Source organism: Festucalex cinctus, chromosome 3 (genome assembly GCF_051991245.1).
Source record: "Festucalex cinctus isolate MCC-2025b chromosome 3, RoL_Fcin_1.0, whole genome shotgun sequence".
NCBI classification, from domain to species: Eukaryota; Metazoa; Chordata; class Actinopteri; order Syngnathiformes; family Syngnathidae; genus Festucalex; species Festucalex cinctus.
The window spans coordinates 10,271,334-10,292,506 of record NC_135413.1 but is presented as its reverse complement, the minus strand read 5'-3'; the positions used below and the strand labels follow the sequence as shown (position 1 = coordinate 10,292,506).

Here is a 21,173-nt window from a genome sequence, read left to right as displayed (position 1 = left end):
GTATGGAATGTGCTATACAAATAAACTTGCCTTGCTTAGCCTAGACACCAAGCAGAGTAATGACAGCGGAATACATATACAAACGAGCATTACTGTAAGTGAAAAAATGTGGTGGTAGTACGCAAACTGATTTATCAATTACGTATATGATGTGTCACCAGTAGTTAACATTGTGTACATTATTTACATTACATTATTAGAGTACATTAAAACTTGTGTTACACTAAATCCTAACTCACTGGTGGACGTGCTGTCACGTAAACAAGCGTTAACTCTACATCTCTCATCAAAGCAAGAAAAGCTTGCGTACCCAGGAGGTCAAACGGTCACGTCTAGGCCACTTGATAGATGTCACAATCAATAACTTTCCCAATTTCAAATGCTGCTGTGAACACACCAATAATAAAATTGAAGGTTAATTATTTAAAATGAGTACCAGTAACTTTGGGCAGAATTTGTTGTCCATTTAGAAGGCTTTGACTCATTGAACCATGTGGTAAAACTGTCTGAGTTGAACAAGTGCATACTATTCCAGTAGGAGTGACTTACTCTGTATCAGAAGGTTACCAAGGTGACTCAGTTAATTGATTAATTCCAGCATGGAAACATCACAAAGAAATGCCGCTTGACAAGGCCCGCCTAATAGAAACAACGCAAGTATGCAAATATGAAAGAAGAGGACAAACCAATCAAGTGCCTCACCTGAACAAGGACTCCACCTTAACAGCGGCTAGACAAGTGATTTAAGAACCCCGTTAATAGCCAACAGGCAGAGACAGACAGAAGAGACACGGGAGCAGGCCCAGCACCAACGCAAAGTGGCTCCAAGAGCTGACTTGATTGAGCGTGGTGAGTAGTTTCTCCATGTTAAAGTATTTTCAGGGTACGCAATATCTAGGTTGGACATATTTAGAGTTGTACTTTTTAAAATCAAGTGGGGACTATACATTTCGACTAGCGTTGTTCCGATACAATTTTTTGGCCCCCGATACCGATACCCAGCTTTGCAGTATCAGCCGATACCGATACCATACCGATACTCAAGTTTTTTTTTTCCTCAACATGAAAAAGCTGTCCTGCTATTGGTTCAGAGCATTCAAGGGCCAATAGGATATCTTAGTTCGGCATGCAGTGAACATGTCACATACCAGTGAATGTCATGCACGAGCAAGACACAAGATGCTGCATCCAAAATCCTATATTCGGGTTAGAATTAATGGTATCGGCATGTGACTTGTGAGTACTCACCGATACCGATACCACTGTTTTAACGCAGTATCGGCAACTCTGCCGATGCCAGTATCGGTATCGGAACAACACTAATTTCGACTAAGGTTAAAGTGGATGGATATTGCTTCATGCACTTTGGGTAGCTTGTCCATTTGAAGCTGTAAAGCAGGGAAGTGTGGTCAGGGCAGGCGAGGGAGGCAGAGCCTTGCATGTACATAATTAAAAAAAAAAAAAAAAAACTAGAGCTGTCAAATGATTACTTTAAAAAAATCAGATTAATGACGTTTTACAATTTTGATTGAATCATGAATAATCACTTAATTAAAAGACTTTTTAATCAAAAAAATGTTGCCCGCCAAACTTCAAGAGCACCTGGGATGTGTTAATACTTTCATTTAATGTTATGAGGTTATATTCAACATTTTTTTTTTGATCCGCTGCACTCTCATCCTCCGCCTTTTCTAATCAGTTAATTACTTGCATAATTTTAAAATGAATTAATTAAAAATGACCCCAACACATTGACATGAACAAATATTCTGGATGTCATACGCAAACATTTATTAAATGCTTTACTTTGATCAAACAGAACTTATCGCAGTGGAGCAAAAAGGTTGGTATACAGGATATGCACCGCATAGGGGCGCTTCGCCAAAGCGATGGGAGTCAAATTATTTGGAGCACGTGTAATGATCAAATAAGAAAGGCACGTCACTTATTAGGTGGTCCTCTGCTCCGTGACTGCCGCCTCCTCTCGCTTTTATTTATTTATTTGTTATTTTTTAATTGAATTAGTTTGGTTTTCAGGGCAGCTCTGTTAGTTTTTATGAGTTTTAGTTATTTCAAAAAGGTGGATGACTGCTTAGCACGTCCGCCTCCCAGTTCTGAGGATTTGGGTTCGAGTCCAGGCTCCGGCCTTCCTGGGTGGAGTTTGCATGTTCTCCCCGTGCCCGCGTGGGTCTTCTCCGGGTACTCCGGTCTCCTCCCACATTCCAAAGACATGCATGGCAGATTAATTGGGCGCTCCGAATTGTCCCTAGGTGTGCTTGTGAGTGTGGATGGTTGTTCGTCTCTGTGTGCCCTGTGATTGGCTGGCAACCAGTCCAGGGTGTCCCCCGCCTACTGCCCAGAGCCAGCTGAGATAGGCGCCAGCACCCCCCACAACCCTTGTGAGGAATAAGCGGTCAAGAAAATGGATGGATGGATGCATAGTTATTTCAAAAATTCTTAGTTTGAGTAATTTTTGATGATTGTGATTTATTTAATTAATTTAATTAAAAAACAAATGTAAAATAAAAAATAATTTAATGAATTGATTTATTTAAATGATTTAATCAGCATCATGGTAAAATGAAACAAAGTACTGCATTTCTTACCTAATTGGTGTGTTTCAGCTGAGTTAAATGAAAAAGCAGGTGAGGCGAGTCATTGGAGCGGAAAGTCAAGCACGCAAAATGGTTGCCTAAGGCGCGATGTCATCTGAAGGTGCTTTTCTATTGGCTGCTGATACAAGACATTACTTGTGTGCGACACTTTCAAATGTTCTCATTCTGCTTACTATAGAAATAAATATACTAAATATCATAATTAAAACAATCCCAAAGGCTCATGTATTAAATTATCAAAGATGAAAACAAAGAACATTTTCACTGTACAGTAATTAGGTTTGTAAAAATAAAATATAGTTATGTATATCCATATGATATATCCAGTAACAAATAACAGCAGCAGCACCTAGTGCACAACGTATTCTCTGTAGTGGAAATGTGAAATTATGAGATTTGAAGAACAGTTTGCACTCTGTTGTTGTGTCTTTGCACCAAGGTTATTTTAGTTAACAAAAATTAACAAAATAACAAAAACAAAAATTAAAAAAACATTTTCATAAATACATAAATAAATACAAATAGTTACTAGATATATCTTTTTTGTTTTTTTTATTAAAGTGACAGTGTGTAGAATTTAGTGCCATCTAGTGGTGACCTAATAGAATGAAACAACCTAAAGATTGTCACTACCTATGTAATTTAACTAGTGATTACGCTAAAAAAAACAAAAAAACAACAACAACAACATTGGAAAATCATAAAACACTACTCAAGTTCCTTTTAAGGTGATCACTTGCCTGTAATATTACTGGCATCGTGTCCAAGCCTCATAAAGTAAATGGTTGGCATTTCTTTCCTTTTTGGGGGGGGGCACCTTTCATGTGTCTGCATACCCCTCAGAAAGTAGGTAGTTGCGCCCCTGACTTAACGTAACCATCCGCTGTCAAGCTAGAGGATGAGGATCATCTGCGGTCAAAATTAGTTGTGCGATTAACACATGATTCATGCAATATTTCTTGTGATTAATCAATGAGTTAACGCTTTAAATTTGACAGCACAAAAAAACAAAAACAAAAAAAAAACCTAAGAATGATTCATTAAAAAGCAGACATGGGCAAATCAATCATTGCAATGGCCCGTCACAAACTGATGCATTTTCAGCCAGTGCTTTATAACATGAAGCCCCAGTCATAAAAAGACACGGACTGAAGCAGGTTTATGTCCGTCCATCGGGGTCAGTACAGACCGCGTTTTAGTTCTCTAGTCAGTGTTTTACATTGATTTTCATTTTCAATCCAATAATGTCATCTTTATTTATATAACACTTTCAAACAGAAATGATTTCATCATTAAAAAAGCTGAATTTGCATATTCCCTGTTCAAATCCATGTCCCAGAAGGGAAGAGCCACTGTGCGGATCATGTCGACCTGAAAATATACTGTATTATATAAACATATAAACAATATGTGGAATGTATATACTGTATTTCTATCGCTAGGTGGCGCTTTGTTGCCGCCTGTGTCCCGGTGTTTGCTCATAAACCATGCACGAATTGATTCATTTGCCTGTGTGTAATCACCGTACAGTTTGATTGGCTATAATTAGCAACATTGCCACATCATGCAATCACAATTCATAATGTGAATCGCTGCAAAACTACTGGCTGAGGTTCTGCCAGTGGTGACATTTTGTGGCAGAACCCTTCACAATGCACTCGTGTGCAGTGGAATTCCTCCACATCGCTGAGTGAATTTGTGGGTACCAAGCTCCCAGTATTCAGGGGTCCACTGTAAGTAGACCAACGGGATTATAACTCCTGAATCAAGGGGCCACTGAAAGAGTGAGCCACATGCGGCTCGTGGGACAGCAGTTGCCCATCCCTGGTTTAATAAATATACTTTGTATTAATAAATGACTTTATGCATGCAGTGAGACCTTGGCACTCATGCGGACCTCAAAAAAGAGCGGCCATCTTTCATGAGTTTTCAAAATAGAAGCTCATGTCAGTTAGCTTGATGAACGAAAGCTTGATGAACAGCAGCTCTTGAATGCTTAATTAAAGTTTGCGTCTGGTCACCTATATTTCTTGAAAAGTGAAATATAATCAAATATGAATGCAAAAACTGAGAATCCACCTCCGTTAAATTATACTATTGTAAGTACATTAAAACTGTGCATGCAACCTTTGAGCATTGGAGTAAATTACAGAAAAGCCATATAACAAGACTAAGTTCAGAGTTAAAAGGTTCATCAAAATAGTATGCATTGATATGATCTTGTAGAAATTAAAAATACTTGAGCAACTAAGTCAAAACCAATTCTTCAACAACACTTAAATGTTTCTTTTTTTTTTTTAGCTCACATATGAGATGAAATCTAAATACAGTACAGTACTTTTTCCTTTCGTTTGTTATGGGTACTGTCTGTTACACTTAACGAGTATGTTATGCAATGTTCTCTACCCAATTGAACTAATTGCAGGGCAGATGCAGCCAACAACCATTCACACTCACATTCACACCTACAGACAATTATAGGGTACCCAATTAACCTACTGTGCATAGTTTTGGAATGTGGGAGGAAACTGGTGAACTCAAATAAAACCCACGCAGGCACAGGGAGAACATGGAACGTATCACCAGCGAAAATCGAGGGATATTGAAAAATCCCAAACTATTAGAACCCTGTTCCTAAGTATCAATGTTAATGTATTTTCGGAGACTTCTGTGAACATCGATTATCAGCAGTTATTGCTTAATTGCTTATTTTTGTTTAGTTGTATATTAACACTAACCAATACCATATAAATAACAGTAATTGCTTGATACACAGTTTTTTGTTTGTTTGTTTGTTTGTTTGTTTGTTTGTTTTTTTGGGGGGGGGGGGGGGTTACCACACTTCAGGTGTTTATATTGTACAGTACACTAGACTGAGTCCCATTCCATATCTGTGGAGAAATGCCTGTAGGTGTGTTTCCATTACCCTCAGTTTTGCGCAAAAGGCATGTTTCGCAAAAGTAAGCTGGTAATGGAAACACCGGATTTGCGAAAAAACACTAAAATATTGCAAAAAAGTTTTTGCGCTCTCATGAGGTGGTTTTTGAGACGTATCGAAAAAGAAGTATTTCGCAAAAGGGTAATGGAAACACTTTTTGCGCATTAGTAGTCATGTGACACCCGCCCGGTCACGGAGGAAAGGAATGTAACACGTTGTTTATGTGTATTTTTATTAAACTTGCAATTACTATTTGTTTTGAGAATTATTAATTTCGGGTTTGTATTTTAGTTTTACATGCTGATGTGATTTGTATTCGTTACTGCACGTCATGAGCATAAAAGAGAGAGAGGTGTAAGCAAGCGAGTCGCCTTCGAAAAGTTTAAGGAGAGGAGAGCTTGAAATCCTGTCCTGCCATGTCTGGTTAATTTAGCAGAAAACATAAACTTTTAACAATTTGTAACCCACCTTTTACCCAGCTTCTGCATGGGAACAACAACATTTTAGGAAGTAGGAAGTACGGTGCCACTCGCTTTCATGTCAGAACTGCTTGCCGACTGACGAGGGACATACACAACAACACCAACACTAAATGCCCGAAACCGCCCGATGACGATGAGGGATGAGTGTTTTTAAAGTAATATAACTATACCGGGCGTCAGTCTTCCGTAAACATCATGAGCACCTCCTGCAGAACAGCGAGGTCTCGCGAGGCGGGACATTCCGAGAATTGCGCCTCAGAAGCGAAACTCTCTTCAATGGAAACACCGACAATTCAAAATTGTACTTTATCGAAATAGTACAATATCGCTTTTATTTTTGCGAAAAAGGGTAATGGAAACGCACCTTGTGATGACATTACAGCAGACAAGCCTGGATCCACCATGCCATGCGCATAGGTACTTTCCAAAGCGTCTGGAAAACAAAAGCATCGTTTCAGATGTGAATGAGAACCTGTGGCCCAATCTCACTGATCTGAATATATCTGAAAGCGGTAGCCTATACACGCTGTGCAAGCTGTTGAAGCGACAGGGAGGCCATCTTGTTGCAGGTTTACGTACAGCTCGTAGGCTGTTAGTAGAGGGTCGTTTTGCTGCGGGGTGGTCTTTTTCTGTTATCGCTCAGTTCCTTAGACCCCAATATTAGATTTGGCAGAGGCATCTTTTGTTGAATTACAGTTAGAATTCTTCAATAATAAATATATACAAGTCTCTTCTTGTAAACATAATTAAAGGGATTACACCACTGTATTTTAAGCCCCTCCAAAAGTTAACTATAGGCATATAATCCTACCTTTGACACCATGGCGATGTAATTTTTTATGAAATAGGTGTTTTGCTGGTTAGTTTTGTAACGCAGAACTAAAACGTCTAAAGACTCTTTATTTACTCTTTAACTTACCGGCAATGCGGATGAAACTCTGGCAACGGTCGTATAGGGACCGAACAGCCCATATCAGCTGAGCCGGTACCCCGTACTCCTAAAGCACCTCCCACAGGACTCCCCCGAGGGACACGGTCAAACGCCTTCTCCAAGTTCCAAAACACATGTAGACTGGATGAGCGAACTCCCACGCACCATTGAGGATCCTGCCGAGGGTGTAGAGCTGGTCCATTGTTCCAGGGTGAAAACTACACTGCTCCTCCTGTATCCAAGATTCGACTTCCTGACGGACCCTCCTCTCCAGCACCCCTGAATAGACCTTACCAGGGAGGCTGAGGAGGGTGATCCCTCTATAGTTGGAACACACCCTCCGGTCCCCCTTCTTAAAAAGGCGGTCTGCCAATCCAGACGCACTGTCCCCAATGTCCACGCAATGTTGTAGAGGCGTGTAAACCACGACAGCCCCACAACATCCAGAGCCTTTAGGAACTACGGGCGGATCTCATCCATCCCCGGGGCCCTGCCACAGAGGAGCTTTCCAAGCACCTCAGTGACTTCGACCCCAGAGATCGAAGAGCCCACCTCAGAATCCCCGGACTCTGCTTCCTCAAAGGAAGACGTGTTGGTAGATTTGAAGAGCTCTTCAAAGTATTCCCCCCACCGACTCACGACGTCCCAAGTCGAGGTCAGCAGCACCTCATCCCCACTATACACAGTGTTGATGGTGCACTCCTTTCCTCTCCTGAGAGGCCGGATGGTGGACCAGAATTTCCTCGAAGCCGCCTGGAAGTTGTTTTCAATGGCCGTCTTGCTTTATCTTGATTTTAACATTTAACACTGTTACACGTTATGCTGCGCTCTCACCAAAAGCGAGGGACGGCGATTCGGCGGCGCGTTTGCATTTTAGTCAATGGAGTTCGCGCGCAAAAGTGCGTGGGGCGGCGCGGAGGACGCGTTTCGCGAGTTGGGACACGGTGCGCAGCTGCGAAAATCCGCACATTCGCATATTCATCGAAGTTAAAAAAATTGAACTTTTTTTGCGTTTCACCTCACGAAGCCAATCGGCTTCGAGTACGGGCCACGTCACACACAGCGTCCTCTCTATTGTCACCCTGAGCGCAACAACACGGCCAGCCGTGACAGAATGATGATGCAGAAAGTGCTGGTACGTCTGTTTACTTGCTTTTGAACTGTACCGAGTTAGCAGCAGTGCTTATTATTAACGCCAAAGCTATTTTTAGCTCAAATGCCGGCCGCCCGATTACCACTAAAAAAGCGAAAGTGCTCTCATGTACCTCAAAAAAGGAGAAAATAGTGCCACGGCTGTTTAGTCCCGGGAAAGAAGTGAAAGTAGTTGGCCCTGCTCACTTTTGGCTGACTCGCTAAAGTGCTCCACTTCCTTGTTCACCAAGGGACACGCCTCCTCCGCTCCGATGAGCACGAAAGCGCTAATGAGCATCAACCGTTCCAAAAATCAATCAATCAATCAACTTTATTTATATAGCACCTTTCATACATTTAAAATGCAACTCAAAGTGCTGGACATCCATAATGCAATAAAATAAAAGAAAGAAAAAGCCCCCCCATCCCCATGATCGTACCCACAGACACACCCAAAACCCAACAAACACATGAAAACCACAACATGGCGGGGCACAGATGTACCCTGTAAGGAAAGGCACCCAGGAGGAGTTCATCCACAGTGAGATGGATGAAGACCAAGCATCCCTCTCACTGTGGAGGCTCCCCCATGAGAAAACACTGGAGCTAAAAAAACACTCTACGCGGTGAAACGCTCGCGAATGAAGCGTTCCAGTTAGCCTTTTCGGATTTGGTGAGAACGAAGCATTAGTCTGCAGGACTTTTGCTAAATGTACGTTCACCATTCCCTTCCCTCTTTCAAGACATCATCAGCATAAATGAGAAATTATTTATCTCTATTGTCTCCAAATTCTTTCGGCTTTCTGTATGCTCCTCCACTACAATCCCTTGTTGCATTTGTTTGTTTTTACACAAGAGACTCAGCTCTTGGAGGTCTCCTTCTGTCATATTTGGGTCCTCCTGAAATTTTTGCATTCCATAGAGAATGGCAGAATAGAAAACATAAAAAGCAGCATCAAATCTTGTAACCACATTTCTGGCTACAGAACGTTTGAATTAAAAAACCATGACAAAAAAAATGCCTCGTAGCAAGACACGACATGACAACAATATGATATGACAACTTGACACTGTCTAAACAGCCAGCTCTACCATGTGTCCCTGTTGTACTTTCGCTAAATGTACGTTAACCATTCCTTTTCACTCTTTCAGATCATCATCAGCCACAATGATCATTCTCAAGGTGTTCACTGTTGCTCTTCTGCTGGTTGGTAAGTTATTGACTTAGCAGTAAGTGAAATGTATGTCAAACAGTAAGTGAAATGTAACCATGTAACATGAGTGTTAACTCTTCATTGCAGAGACCAAAAGTATGTCTCTAAGGATAAGGAGACAGGTAAGACCAGAGGGGCCACCAGGACCAGAGGGCCCACCAGGACCAGAGGGGCCGCCAGGAGAAGATGGAGAAGAGGGTCCACCAGGACCAGATGGACCAGAGGGGCCGCCAGGAGAAGATGGAGAAGAGGGTCCACCAGGACCAGATGGACCAGAGGGGCCGCCAGGAGAAGATGGAGAAGAGGGTCCACCAGGACCAGATGGTCCACCAGGTCCAGATGGTGAACCAGGACCAGATGGTCCACCAGGTCCAGATGGTGAAACAGGATCAGACGGACCAGAGGGTCCACCAGGACCAGATGGAGCAGAGGGTGATCCAGGTCCATTAGGTCCTCCAGGACCAGATGGACCAGAGGGTCCACCGGGGGAATCTGGTCCAACAGGACCAGCAGGACCACCAGGATCAGATGGACTAGAGGGTCCTCCAGGACCAGATGGACCAGGGGGTCCACCAGGACCAGATGGACAAGAGGGTCCACCAGGACCAGATGGACCTCAGGGTCCACCAGGACCAGATGGATCAGAAGGTGCCCCAGGGCCAAATGGTCCACCAGGACCAGAGGGACCGCCAGGACAAGATGGACAAGAGGGTGCACCAGGACCAGATGGTCCACCTGGACCAGAAGGACTTCCAGGACAAGATGGTTCACAAGGACCAGATGGTCTACCAGGACCAGATGGTGCACCAGGACAAGTTGGAGCAGACGGTCCACCAGGACCAGATGGACCTGAAGGTCCACCAGGACCGGATGGACCAGAAGGTCCACCGGGACCTGATGGACAACCAGGACAAGATGGACAAGATGGTTCCCAAGGACCAGATGGTGCACCTGGGACAGAAGGACCACCAGGACCAGAAGGTCCAGCTGGTCCACCAGGACCAGATGGTGGACCAGGACCAGATGGAACAATTGGTCCGCCAGGACCAGATGGATCAGATGGTCCACCAGGTCCGGAGGGTCCACCAGGACCAGATGGACAAGCGGGTCCACCAGGAGAAGATGGTTCTCCAGGACCAGAGGGACCACCAGGACCAGATGGTCCAACAGGACCAGAAGGACCAGAGGGTCCACCAGGATCAGGTGGACCAGATGGTTCACCAGGACCAGATGGACAAGAGGGCCCACCAGGACCAGTTGGACCTGAGGGTCCACCAGGACCAGATGGACAAGAGGGCCCACCAGGACCAAGTGGACCAGATGGTTCACCAGGACCAGATGGACAAGAGGGCCCACCAGGACCAGGTGGACCTGAGGGTCTACCAGGACCAGATGGACCAGAAGGTCCACCAGGACCAGATGGTGCAACAGGACCAGAGGGACCAGAGGGGCCGCCAGGACAAGATGGACAAGTGGGTCCACCAGGACCAGATGGCCCACCTGGGCCAGAAGGACCACCAGGACCAGATGGTACACAAGGACCAGATGGTGCACCAGGACCAGATGGTGCACCAGGACCAGATGGAGCAGCTGGTCCACCAGGACCAGATGGAGGTGAAGGTCCACCAGGACCAGATGGACCTGAAGGTCCACCAGGACCTGATGGTTCACCAGGACAAGATGGACAAGAGGGTCCACCGGGACCAGATGGTCCACCTGGACCAGAAGGACCACCGGGACCAGATGGGAAACCAGGACCTGATGGATCACAGGGACTACCAGGACCAGAGGGACCTGAGGGTCCACCAGGACCAGATGGATCAGAAGGTCCACAAGGTCCAGAAGGTTCTCCAGGACCAGATGGATCTGAGGGTCCACCAGGACCAGAAGGCCCACCAGGACCAGATGGTCAACCAGGAGCTGATGGATCACAGGGACTACCGGGACCAGAGGGACCTGAAGGTCCACCAGGACAAGATGGACAAGAGGGTCCACCGGGACCAGATGGTGCACCTGGACCAGATGGACCACCAGGACCAGACGGTTCAGATGGTCCACAAGGACAAGAAGGTCCACCAGGACCAGCTGGTCCAGATGGTGCACCAGGACAAGATGGCGCACAAGGACCAGATGGACCAGATGGTCCACCAGGACCAGATGGCCCTGAGGGTCCACCTGGTCCAGATGGACCAGAAGGTCCACCAGGTCCAGAAGGTGCCCCAGGAACAGATGGACAAGATGGTTTACCAGGACAAGATGGTACACCAGGACCAGCTGGACCAGATGGCCCACCAGGACCAGATGGACCGGCAGGGCCACCAGGACTAGATGGACCAGAAGGTCCACCAGGACCAGTTGGACAAGATGGTAAACCAGGACTAGATGGTTCACCAGGACCAGATGGACCAGAAGGTCCACCAGGACCAGATGGCCAAGCGGGTCCACAAGGGCCAGAAGGTCCAGAGGGTCCACCAGGACCAGATGGACCAGAGGGTCCACCAGGACCAGATGGACCAGATGGTTCACCAGGACCAGATGGACAAGCAGGTTCACCAGGACCGGATGGATCTGAGGGTCCACCAGGACCAGTGGGACCAGTAGGTCCAGCAGGACCAGATGGATCAGAGGGTCCACAAGGACCAGTAGGACCAGAGGGACCACCAGGACAAGATGGACAAGAGGGTCCCCCAGGACCTGATGGTCTACCTGGACCAGAAGGACCACCAGGACCAGATGGTCAACAAGGACCAGATGGTTCAGATGGTCTACCTGGACCAGATGGTGCACCAGGACCAGACGGACCTGAGGGTCCACTAGGACCAGATGGACCTGAGGGTCCACCAGGACCAGATGGACCAGTAGGTCCTCCAGGACCTGATGGTGCAGCAGGACAAGATGGACAAGAGGGTCCACCGGGACCAGATGGTCAACCTGGACCAGAAGGACCACCAGGACCAGATGGTCCAGATGGTCCACCAGGACCAAATGGTCCAGTTGGCCCACCAGGTCTAGATGGTGCACCAGGAGCTGATGGGACAGAGGGGCCACCAGGACCAGATGGATCAGAGGGTCCACCAGGTCCAGAAGGTCCACCAGGACCAGATGGATCTGAGGGTCCACCAGGCCCAGATGGTGAACCAGGACAAAATGGTCTACCGGGTCCAGATGGATCAGAGGGTCCTCCGGGACCAGAGGGACCAGAGGGTCCACCAGGACCAGATGGACAAGAGGGTCCACCAGGACCAGATGGGGCGCCCGGGCCAGATGGGGCACCTGGACCAAATGGGGCACCAGGACCAGATGGTTCAGAAGGTCCACCAGGACCAGATGGTCTGGATGGTCAACCTGGACCAGATGGTGCACCAGGACCAGATGGACCAGATGGTCCACCAGGACCAGATGGACCAGCAGGCCCGCCAGGACCAGATGGATCAGTGGGCCCACCTGGTCCGGAAGGTTCACCAGGAACAGATGGATCTGCCGGTCCACCAGGACCGGATGGTTCACCAGGTCCAGATGGTTTACCGGGACCAGATGGATCTGCGGGTCCACCAGGACCAGATGGGCCAGTGGGACCACCAGGACCAGATGGATCAGAGGGTCCACCAGGACCAGATGGACAAGAAGGTCCAGCAGGACCAGATGGTCCACCAGGACCAGATGGTCCAGAGGGACAACCCGGACCTGAAGGTCCACCCGGACCAGATGGTCAAGATGGTTCACCAGGACCCGACGGTGCACCTGGACCAGATGGGCCAGAGGGTCCACCAGGACCAGATGGTGCACAAGGAGCAGATGGTCTAACAGGACCAGATGGGCAAGAGGGCCCACCAGGACCAGATGGACAAGAGGGGCCACCAGGACCAGATGGTTCACCTGGAACAGTTGGCCCACCAGGACCTGATGGCCCAATTGGTCCACCAGGACCAGCTGGTCCATTTGGCCAACCCGGACCAGATGGTGGACCAGGACCAGATGGACCAGATGGGCTACCAGGACCAAATGGCCCAGAGGGACCGCCAGGACCAGATGGATCACAGGGTCCACCAGGTCCGGAAGGGCCACCAGGTCCAGATGGATCTGAGGGTGTACAAGGACCAGATGGGCTACCAGGACCAGAGGGTCCACCAGGACCAGATGGAGCTGAGGGTCCGCCAGGACCAGAGGGACAAGAGGGTCAACCAGGACAAGATGGACAAGAGGGTCCCCCAGGACCAGATGGTGCTCCTGGACCAGATGGACCTCCAGGACCGGATGGTCCAGAGGGTCCACCAGGACCAGATGGTCTACCAGGAGCAGGAGGTCCAGATGGTCCGCCAGGACCAGATGGTGCACCAGGTCCAGATGGACCGGATGGTCAACCAGGACCTCAAGGGCCAGTGGGTCTTCCAGGACCTGATGGATCAGAGGGTCCACCAGGTCCAGAAGGTGCACCAGGACAAGATGGATCTGAGGGGCCCCCAGGACCAGAGGGTCCACCAGGACCTGATGGATTAGAGGGTCCACCTGGACCAGAGGGTCCACCAGGACCAGATGGGCCAGGTGGTCCAGATGGTTCACCAGGACCAGATGGATCAGTGGGTCCACCAGGACCAGAGGGACCACCAGGACCAGATGGTCCAGAGGGTCCACCAGGACCAGATGGTCAAACGGGACCAGATGGATCTGAAGGTCCACCAGGACCAGAGGGACCAGAAGGTCCACCAGGACAAGATGGTCAAGAGGGTCCACCAGGACCCGATGGTGCACCTGGACCAGATGGACAAACAGGACCAGTTGGTCCTAATGGATTGCCAGGGTCAGATGGTCCAGAAGGTCCACCGGGGCCAGATGGTGCACCAGGACCAGACGGACCAGAGGGTCCACCAGGTCAAGAGGGACCAGAAGGTCCACCAGGACCTGATGGTTCAGAGGGTCCACCAGGTCCAGAAGGGCCACCAGGACCGGATGGATCTGCTGGTCTACCAGGACAAGATGGTCAACTAGGACCAGATGGTCTACCGGGACCAGATGGACCAGAAGGTCCACCAGGACCAGATGGTCAACCAGGACCAGATGGTCTACCAGGACCAGATGGACAAGAAGGTCCACGTGGACCAGAAGGTCCACCAGGACCAGATGGGCCAGAGGGTCCACCAGGACCAGATGGACCAGATGGTTTACCTGGACCAAATGGACCAGAGGGTCCACCAGGACCTGATGGTCCTGAGGGTCCAGCAGGACCAGATGGATCAGAAGGTTTACCAGGATCAGATGGTAAACCAGGACAAGAGGGACCACCAGGACCAGAAGGACCAGAGGGTCCGCCAGGACCAGATGGTCAGACAGGACCATCTGGACCAGGGGGTCCACCAGGACCAGATGGTCTACCAGGGCCAGACGGTGCACAAGGACCAGCTGGTCCACCAGGACCAGAAGGACCAGAGGGTCTACCAGGACCAGATGGACAACAAGGTGGTCGTGGACCAGAGGGTCCACCGGGACCAGATGGACCACAGGGCCCATCAGGACCAGATGGTGCACCAGGACCAGAAGGGCCAGAGGGTCCACCCGGACCCAATGGACCAGTTGGTCCAATAGGACCTGTGGGACCAGAAGGTCAAACAGGACCAGATGGTCAACCAGGACCAGATGGACCGGAAGGCCCACCAGGTCCTGATGGTTCACAAGGACCAGATGGACCAGAAGGCCCACCAGGACCAGATGGTCAACCAGGACCAGATGGACCAGAGGGTGCAGCTGGTCCTGATGGTTTACAAGGACCAAATGGAGCAGAGGGTCCACCAGGACCAGAGGGTCCACCAGGACCAGAGGGTCCAGAGGGTCCTGCAGGGCCAGATGGACAAGCGGGTCCTCCAGGATCTGATGGTCAACCTGGACCAGATGGCGCACCAGGACCAGATGGTCAACCTGGACCAGCAGGCCCAGATGGTCCCCCAGGACCAGATGGTCCAGATGGTCCCCCAGGGCCAGATGGTGCACCAGGTCTGGAAGGACCAGAAGGTCCACCAGGACCAACAGGACCAGATGGTGCACCAGGGCCAGATGGGTCGGAGGGTCCACCAGGTCCGGAAGGACCACCAGGACCTGATGGATCTGAGGGTCCACCAGGACCAGATGGTCAACCAGGACCAGATGGTCTACCAGGACCAGATGGACTAGACGGTCCATCAGGACCAGAAGGTCCTCCAGGACCGGATGGTCTCCCTGGACCAGATGGACAAGAAGGTCCACCTGGACCAGAGGGACCACTAGGACCAGATGGGCCAGAGGGTCCACCAGGACCAGATGGAGCAGATGGTTCACCAGGATCAGATGGACCAGAGGGTCCACCAGGACCAGTGGGACCTGTGGGTCCACCAGGATCTGATGGACCAGAGGGTCCACCAGGGCCAGAAGGTCCACCGGGACCAGAGGGTCCACCAGGACAAAATGGACCAGATGGTCAAGCAGGACCGGATGGATCATCAGGGCCAGAAGGGCCAGAGGGTCCACCAGGACCAGATGGGTCACCAGGGCCAGATGGGCCAGAGGGGCCACCCGGACCAGGTGGACCAGAAGGTCCACCAGGGCCAGATGGTCCAACAGGACCAGCTGGTCCAGAGGGTCCACCAGGACCAGATGGTGCACCAGGACCAGATGGAGCACCAGGACCTGATGGTCAAGTTGGCCCACCAGGACCAGATGGGTCAGCGGGTGCACCAGGACCAGATGGGCCAGAGGGCCCTCCAGGCCCAGATGGGCCACCAGGCCCAGATGGATCTGAGGGTCCACCAGGACCAGATGGTCTACCAGGACCAGATGGTCAACCTGGAGCAGATGGACAAGAAGGTCCACCAGGACCGGATGGTCTACCAGGACCAGAGGGTCCACCTGGACCAGATGGACCAGAGGGGCCACCTGGACCAGATGGGCTACCAGGACCAGATGGACAAGAGGGTCCACCAGGACCAAATGGACCAGATGGTTCTCCAGGACCAGATGGACCTGAGGGTCAACCAGGACCAGATGGACCTTTGGGTCCACCAGGACCAGATGGACCAGAGGGTCCACCAGGACCAGAGGGTCCAACAGGACCGGAGGGTCCACCAGGACAAGATGGACAAAATGGTCTCGCAGGACCAGATGGTGCACCAGGACCAGATGGGCCTAATGGTCCACCTGGACCAGATGGGTCGCCAGGACCAGATGGGCCAGAGGGTCCACCGGGACCAGATGGACCAGTGGGTCCTCCAGGACCAGCTGGACCAGAGGGTCTACCAGGACCAGATGGGCAAGAGGGACCAAGTGGACCAGAGGGTCCACCAGGACAAAGTGGACCAGAGGGTCCTCCAGGACCTGGTGGTCCAGAAGGAGCAGTAGGGCCAGAAGGTCCACCAGGGCCAGATGGTTTACCAGGACTAGATGGTGCAACAGGACCAGATGGACCAGAGGGTCCGCCAGGACCAAGTGGCCCACCAGGACCTGATGGACCAGAGGGTCCACCAGGACCAGACGGTCCACCAGGACCAAATGGACCAGATGGCGCACCAGGACAAGATGGTCTACTAGGGCCAGATGGTGCACCAGGACCAGATGGTCCACCAGGGCCAGAAGGTCCAGAGGGTCCACCAGGGCCAGATGGGCCAGAAGGTCCTCGTGGACCAGATGGTCAAACAGGAGCAGACGGAGCAACGGGTCCACCAGGACCAAATGGTCTACCAGGACCAGATGGACCAGAAGGGTCACCGGGACCAGATGGTCAACCAGGACCTGATGGACCAGATGGGGCACCAGGACCAGATGGTCCACCGGGACCAGATGGACCTGAAGGTCCACCAGGACCAGATGGTCCAACAGGACCAGAAGGACCAGGAGGTCCACCAGGACCAGATGGTCCACCAGGACCAGATGGGCTACCAGGAACGGATGGACCAGAGGGCCCACCAGGACCAGATGGTCCACCAGGACCAGATGGACCAGACGGTCCACCTGGACCCGAGGGTCCACCAGGACTAAATGGACCAGATGGTTCACCAGGACCAACTGGACCACAGGGTTCACCAGGACTAGATGGTCCACCAGGACGAGATGGACCCGAGGGTCCACCAGGACCAGATGGTCAACCAGGGCCAGATGGTCAACCAGGGCCAGATGGAATACAGGGTCCACAAGGACCCTCTGGTCCACCAGGAACTGATGGACCAGAGGGTCCACCAGGACCAGATGGTCTACCAGGTCCAGATGGTCTACCAGGGTCAGAAGGTTCCCCAGGACCTGAGGGTCCACCAGGACCTGATGGATCCCCAGGACCAGTTGGTCAACAAGGACCACAGGGATCAGAGGGTCCACCAGGACCAGATGGGTCACTAGGGCCAGAAGGTCCTCCAGGACCTGAAGGACCAGAAGGTCCAAGTGGACCAGAGGGTCCACCAGGACCAGATGGAGCAACTGGCCCACCAGGACCAGATGGACCAGATGGTCTACGAGGTCCAGATGGTCTACCAGGAGCAGATGGTCCACACGGACCAGAAGGACCAGAGGGTCCGCCAGGACCAGAAGGACCAAACGGTCCACCAGGACCAGATGGTTCACCAGGACCTGATGGACCAGAAGGTCCACCTGGACCAGATGGTCCACCAGGACCAGAAGGTCCATCAGGGCCAGCTGGACCCGAAGGTCCACCTGGACCGGATGGACTACCAGGACCTGATGGACCAGAAGGTCCACCAGGACCAGATGGGACACCAGGAACGGATGGACCAGAGGGTCCACCAGGCCCAGATGGTCTACCAGGACCAGATGGGCAACCAGGACCAGTAGGTCCAGCAGGAACAGATGGTGCACCAGGACCAGATGGCCTACCAGGACCAGATGGACCAACGGGTCCACCAGGACCAGATGGGCCAGAGGGTCCACCAGGACCAGAGGGTCCACAAGGCCCCGATGGACCAGAGGGTCCACCAGGACCTAGTGGTCCAACAGGACTAGCTGGGTCACCAGGACTAGATGGACCAGAGGGTCCACCAGGACCAGATGGACCAGATGGTTTACCAGGACCAGACGGTCTACCTGGACCAGATGGTTCACCAGGACCAGATGGTCCAGAGGGTCCACCAGGACCAGATGGTCAACAGGGACCAGCTGGTCCACCAGGACCAGATGGTCAACCAGGACCAGATGGATCAGAGGGTCCACCAGGACCAGCTGGTCCACCAGGACCAGATGGACTACCAGGGCCAGATGGGCAACCCGGGCTAGAAGGTCCACCAGGACCCAATGGTCCACCCGGACCAGATGGTCCAGAAGGTCCACCTGGACCCGAAGGTCCACCAGGACTGGATGGAACAAATGGCTCACCAGGACCTGAGGGTCCACCAGGCCCAGATGGAACACAAGGTGCACCAGGACCAGATGGACCAGAGGGTCCACCAGGACAGGCTGGTCCACCAGGACCAGATGGTCCATCGGGACCAGATGGTCCACCAGGACCGGATGGTGCACCAGGACCGGATGGAGCGGATGGTCCACCAGGACCAGAGGGTCCACCAGGACCAGATGGAGCAGATGGTCCACCAGGACCAGAGGGCCCACCAGGCCCAGATGGACCAGAGGGCCCACCAGGACCAAATGGGCTACCAGGAACAGATGGAGCAGAGGGTCCACCAGGACCAGAAGGTCCACCTGGACCTGATGGTTCACCAGGATCTGAAGGGCCACCAGGACCAGTTGGACCAGAGGGTCCATCAGGCCCTCCTGGTCCATCAGGAGCCGATGGTCTAAGGGGATTACGTGGATTTACTGGTTTATCTGGTCGGCAGGGTCTACGTGGTCTTCCAGGACCACCTGGACCACCAGGACCACCTAGTCCACCCAGTCCACCTGGACCATACTGGCCACCACCTAGTCCACCTGGACCATACTGGCCACCACCTAGTCCACCTGGACCATATTGGCCACCACCACAGTATCCATATTGGTCGCCACCACAATGGAGTTATGAGCCACCCCCACCTTGGCCACAGCCCCCACTACCACCACCTAGGGCACCACGTTGGCATTATCAGCTACACCGACCTTGGCCACAGCGCCAGCGACCACCACCTAGGGCATATTGGCCACCACCCCCTGAGCTACCACCACCTCGGCCATCAAAAACAGGAATAGCTGCTCCATAAACTTAACAACAAGGGGCACCCAGAGAACCTGTTCCTCCAGATGACAACTACCCATCTGGACCACCGCCTTGCAAAGCTGGACCATTGGAACACATTTTAAGTAATTTATAGCACAAATAGCCACTAACAGACATTTGTGCAGCCACCTGTCATTAAGTTTTGCATTTTCCTAGTTTTCACGCATGGACACTCATTGGTGCTCTCTTCTCGGGTTTGGTTTCTTTCTCAAAATTGTCATATTGAGTTTTCCCTTGCCCGTTTGGGGATTTGAATTTTTGGATGTGTAGTGAACATCGTCGGGTTGCTCATTCTTGCAACCTCAAGAGCTCAATTCTTCACCCAAAGAGACTGGTTCACCTCCAACGATGACTATCTCCACTATCTCTGGAATGCAGAATCTTACAGAAGACCCCCAAAGATAACAAAGGAACTCTTTTCAGAATGTCTTCTTTTGTAGCAGAACAATGAATTATGAAATGTTATGTTCATGCCATTCTAAAATGTTGATGTGTGTGCATTTCCTCACTTGGCATTATCTTAATCTTAATTAATCTAACTTTTTATCAGTGCATGTATAGATGAGTAAGAGTTGGAAGGTCTTGGTTAGTTTCTGTGAATATTAGTTGTGTGTGAATTGATTGACTTTTGACCTCAAGGATTTAGGATGATTTCAAAATCTTTTATCAAAGATTGGACCAAAACTTAATCTGAACATTTTTCACAAAATTTCCTTTTTCAAAGAGGGATATAATGGCAATTTCCCACCAACCACCACCAAGCTGAAAGCCAGAACAATGCTACCAGCTTCTTCCCGCCATTTTTTCTTCCCTTTTGGTGGTGGACTTTTTCCTTGGTTATGACAACACCCACACACACCCTCCCCCAGCCATCGCAAAGCAACAGGCTAAGCGCGGACAACGCTTTTTTGTCTCTGCCAGGCAAACAGCACATCAGGTTGACCTCCAAGGTGCGCTCGAAGCCCGACAAAAGGGCAAGTCCAAAGCCAGCAGATCAGACTCTGGAAGGATTGCAAACTGCAATCTGGGCCACGGGAACAATTTTTGTTTTGACGAACTCTCTCCCTGCTCAACTGTTTGTTTTTTTCCCATCTCTTCTTTAACTGGTCTACTTGCCTGCTCACTTCAACTCCAGGCAGCCCTTCTCACGTCTTGGCCCCAAGAGCTAAACCATATCAGACATGAACATTGGGTTGAGTGGTCAGGTTAACTTTACTGGTCCCATGTTTGATTCGAGAAATTCCATGACCTTATTTAAGATTGTTCCTCTTTTGCTGATTGTTATTTTTGTGTATTTTAATGATTCACATTCTTATTTGTTCCTATTAATAACCTGGCAAAAAAAAGGCAAAACTCTAATTCCTGTGATAATAATTAGAGTTTTGCCTTTTTAAGTTCCCAGGTAGATTAGAAAATAAACATGCATATAACCAAAATCTGATCGTGTACTGTCTGTTTTAACCATTTATTTTAACCTCCTAAGCTGAAAAACAAACTCATAAACTATTCAAATCTAGCATATTTTACTTGAATGACTGATTTACCAAGGTTATCATCTGTTATCCTGATAAAACTATCTAAACACTGATGTGATGCTCCAAAAAACGGGCTCAAGTTTAACTTCAATATTAAACTTGAGGCTCCTCAAATTAATTCACTCCCAGCCCTTCGCTCCGGGCTGATTTTGA

The 21,173-nt window shown here is 50.3% G+C and overlaps 1 protein-coding gene across 3 annotated transcripts in view; it reads left to right on the top strand.

The window, feature by feature from the left end:
- LOC144015604 (uncharacterized) overlaps window positions 1-20,822 on the top strand; it is a 48,404-nt gene extending 27,582 nt beyond the window's left edge. Inside the window, exons 2-4 of one of the 3 annotated variants that reach the window (XM_077515736.1) lie at window positions 9,250-9,308; window positions 9,399-9,716; window positions 9,762-20,822. In XM_077515736.1, the coding sequence (XP_077371862.1) occupies window positions 9,266-9,308; window positions 9,399-9,716; window positions 9,762-19,468 (10,068 nt within the window). In that variant the 5' untranslated portion in view covers window positions 9,250-9,265 and the 3' untranslated portion in view covers window positions 19,469-20,822. Of the gene's footprint in view, window positions 1-9,249; window positions 9,309-9,398 lie in introns of all 3 variants that reach the window. The other 2 variants (XM_077515737.1, XM_077515735.1) reach the window with 2 other exon arrangements.
- The last annotated feature ends 351 nt before the right edge of the window (window positions 20,823-21,173 follow it).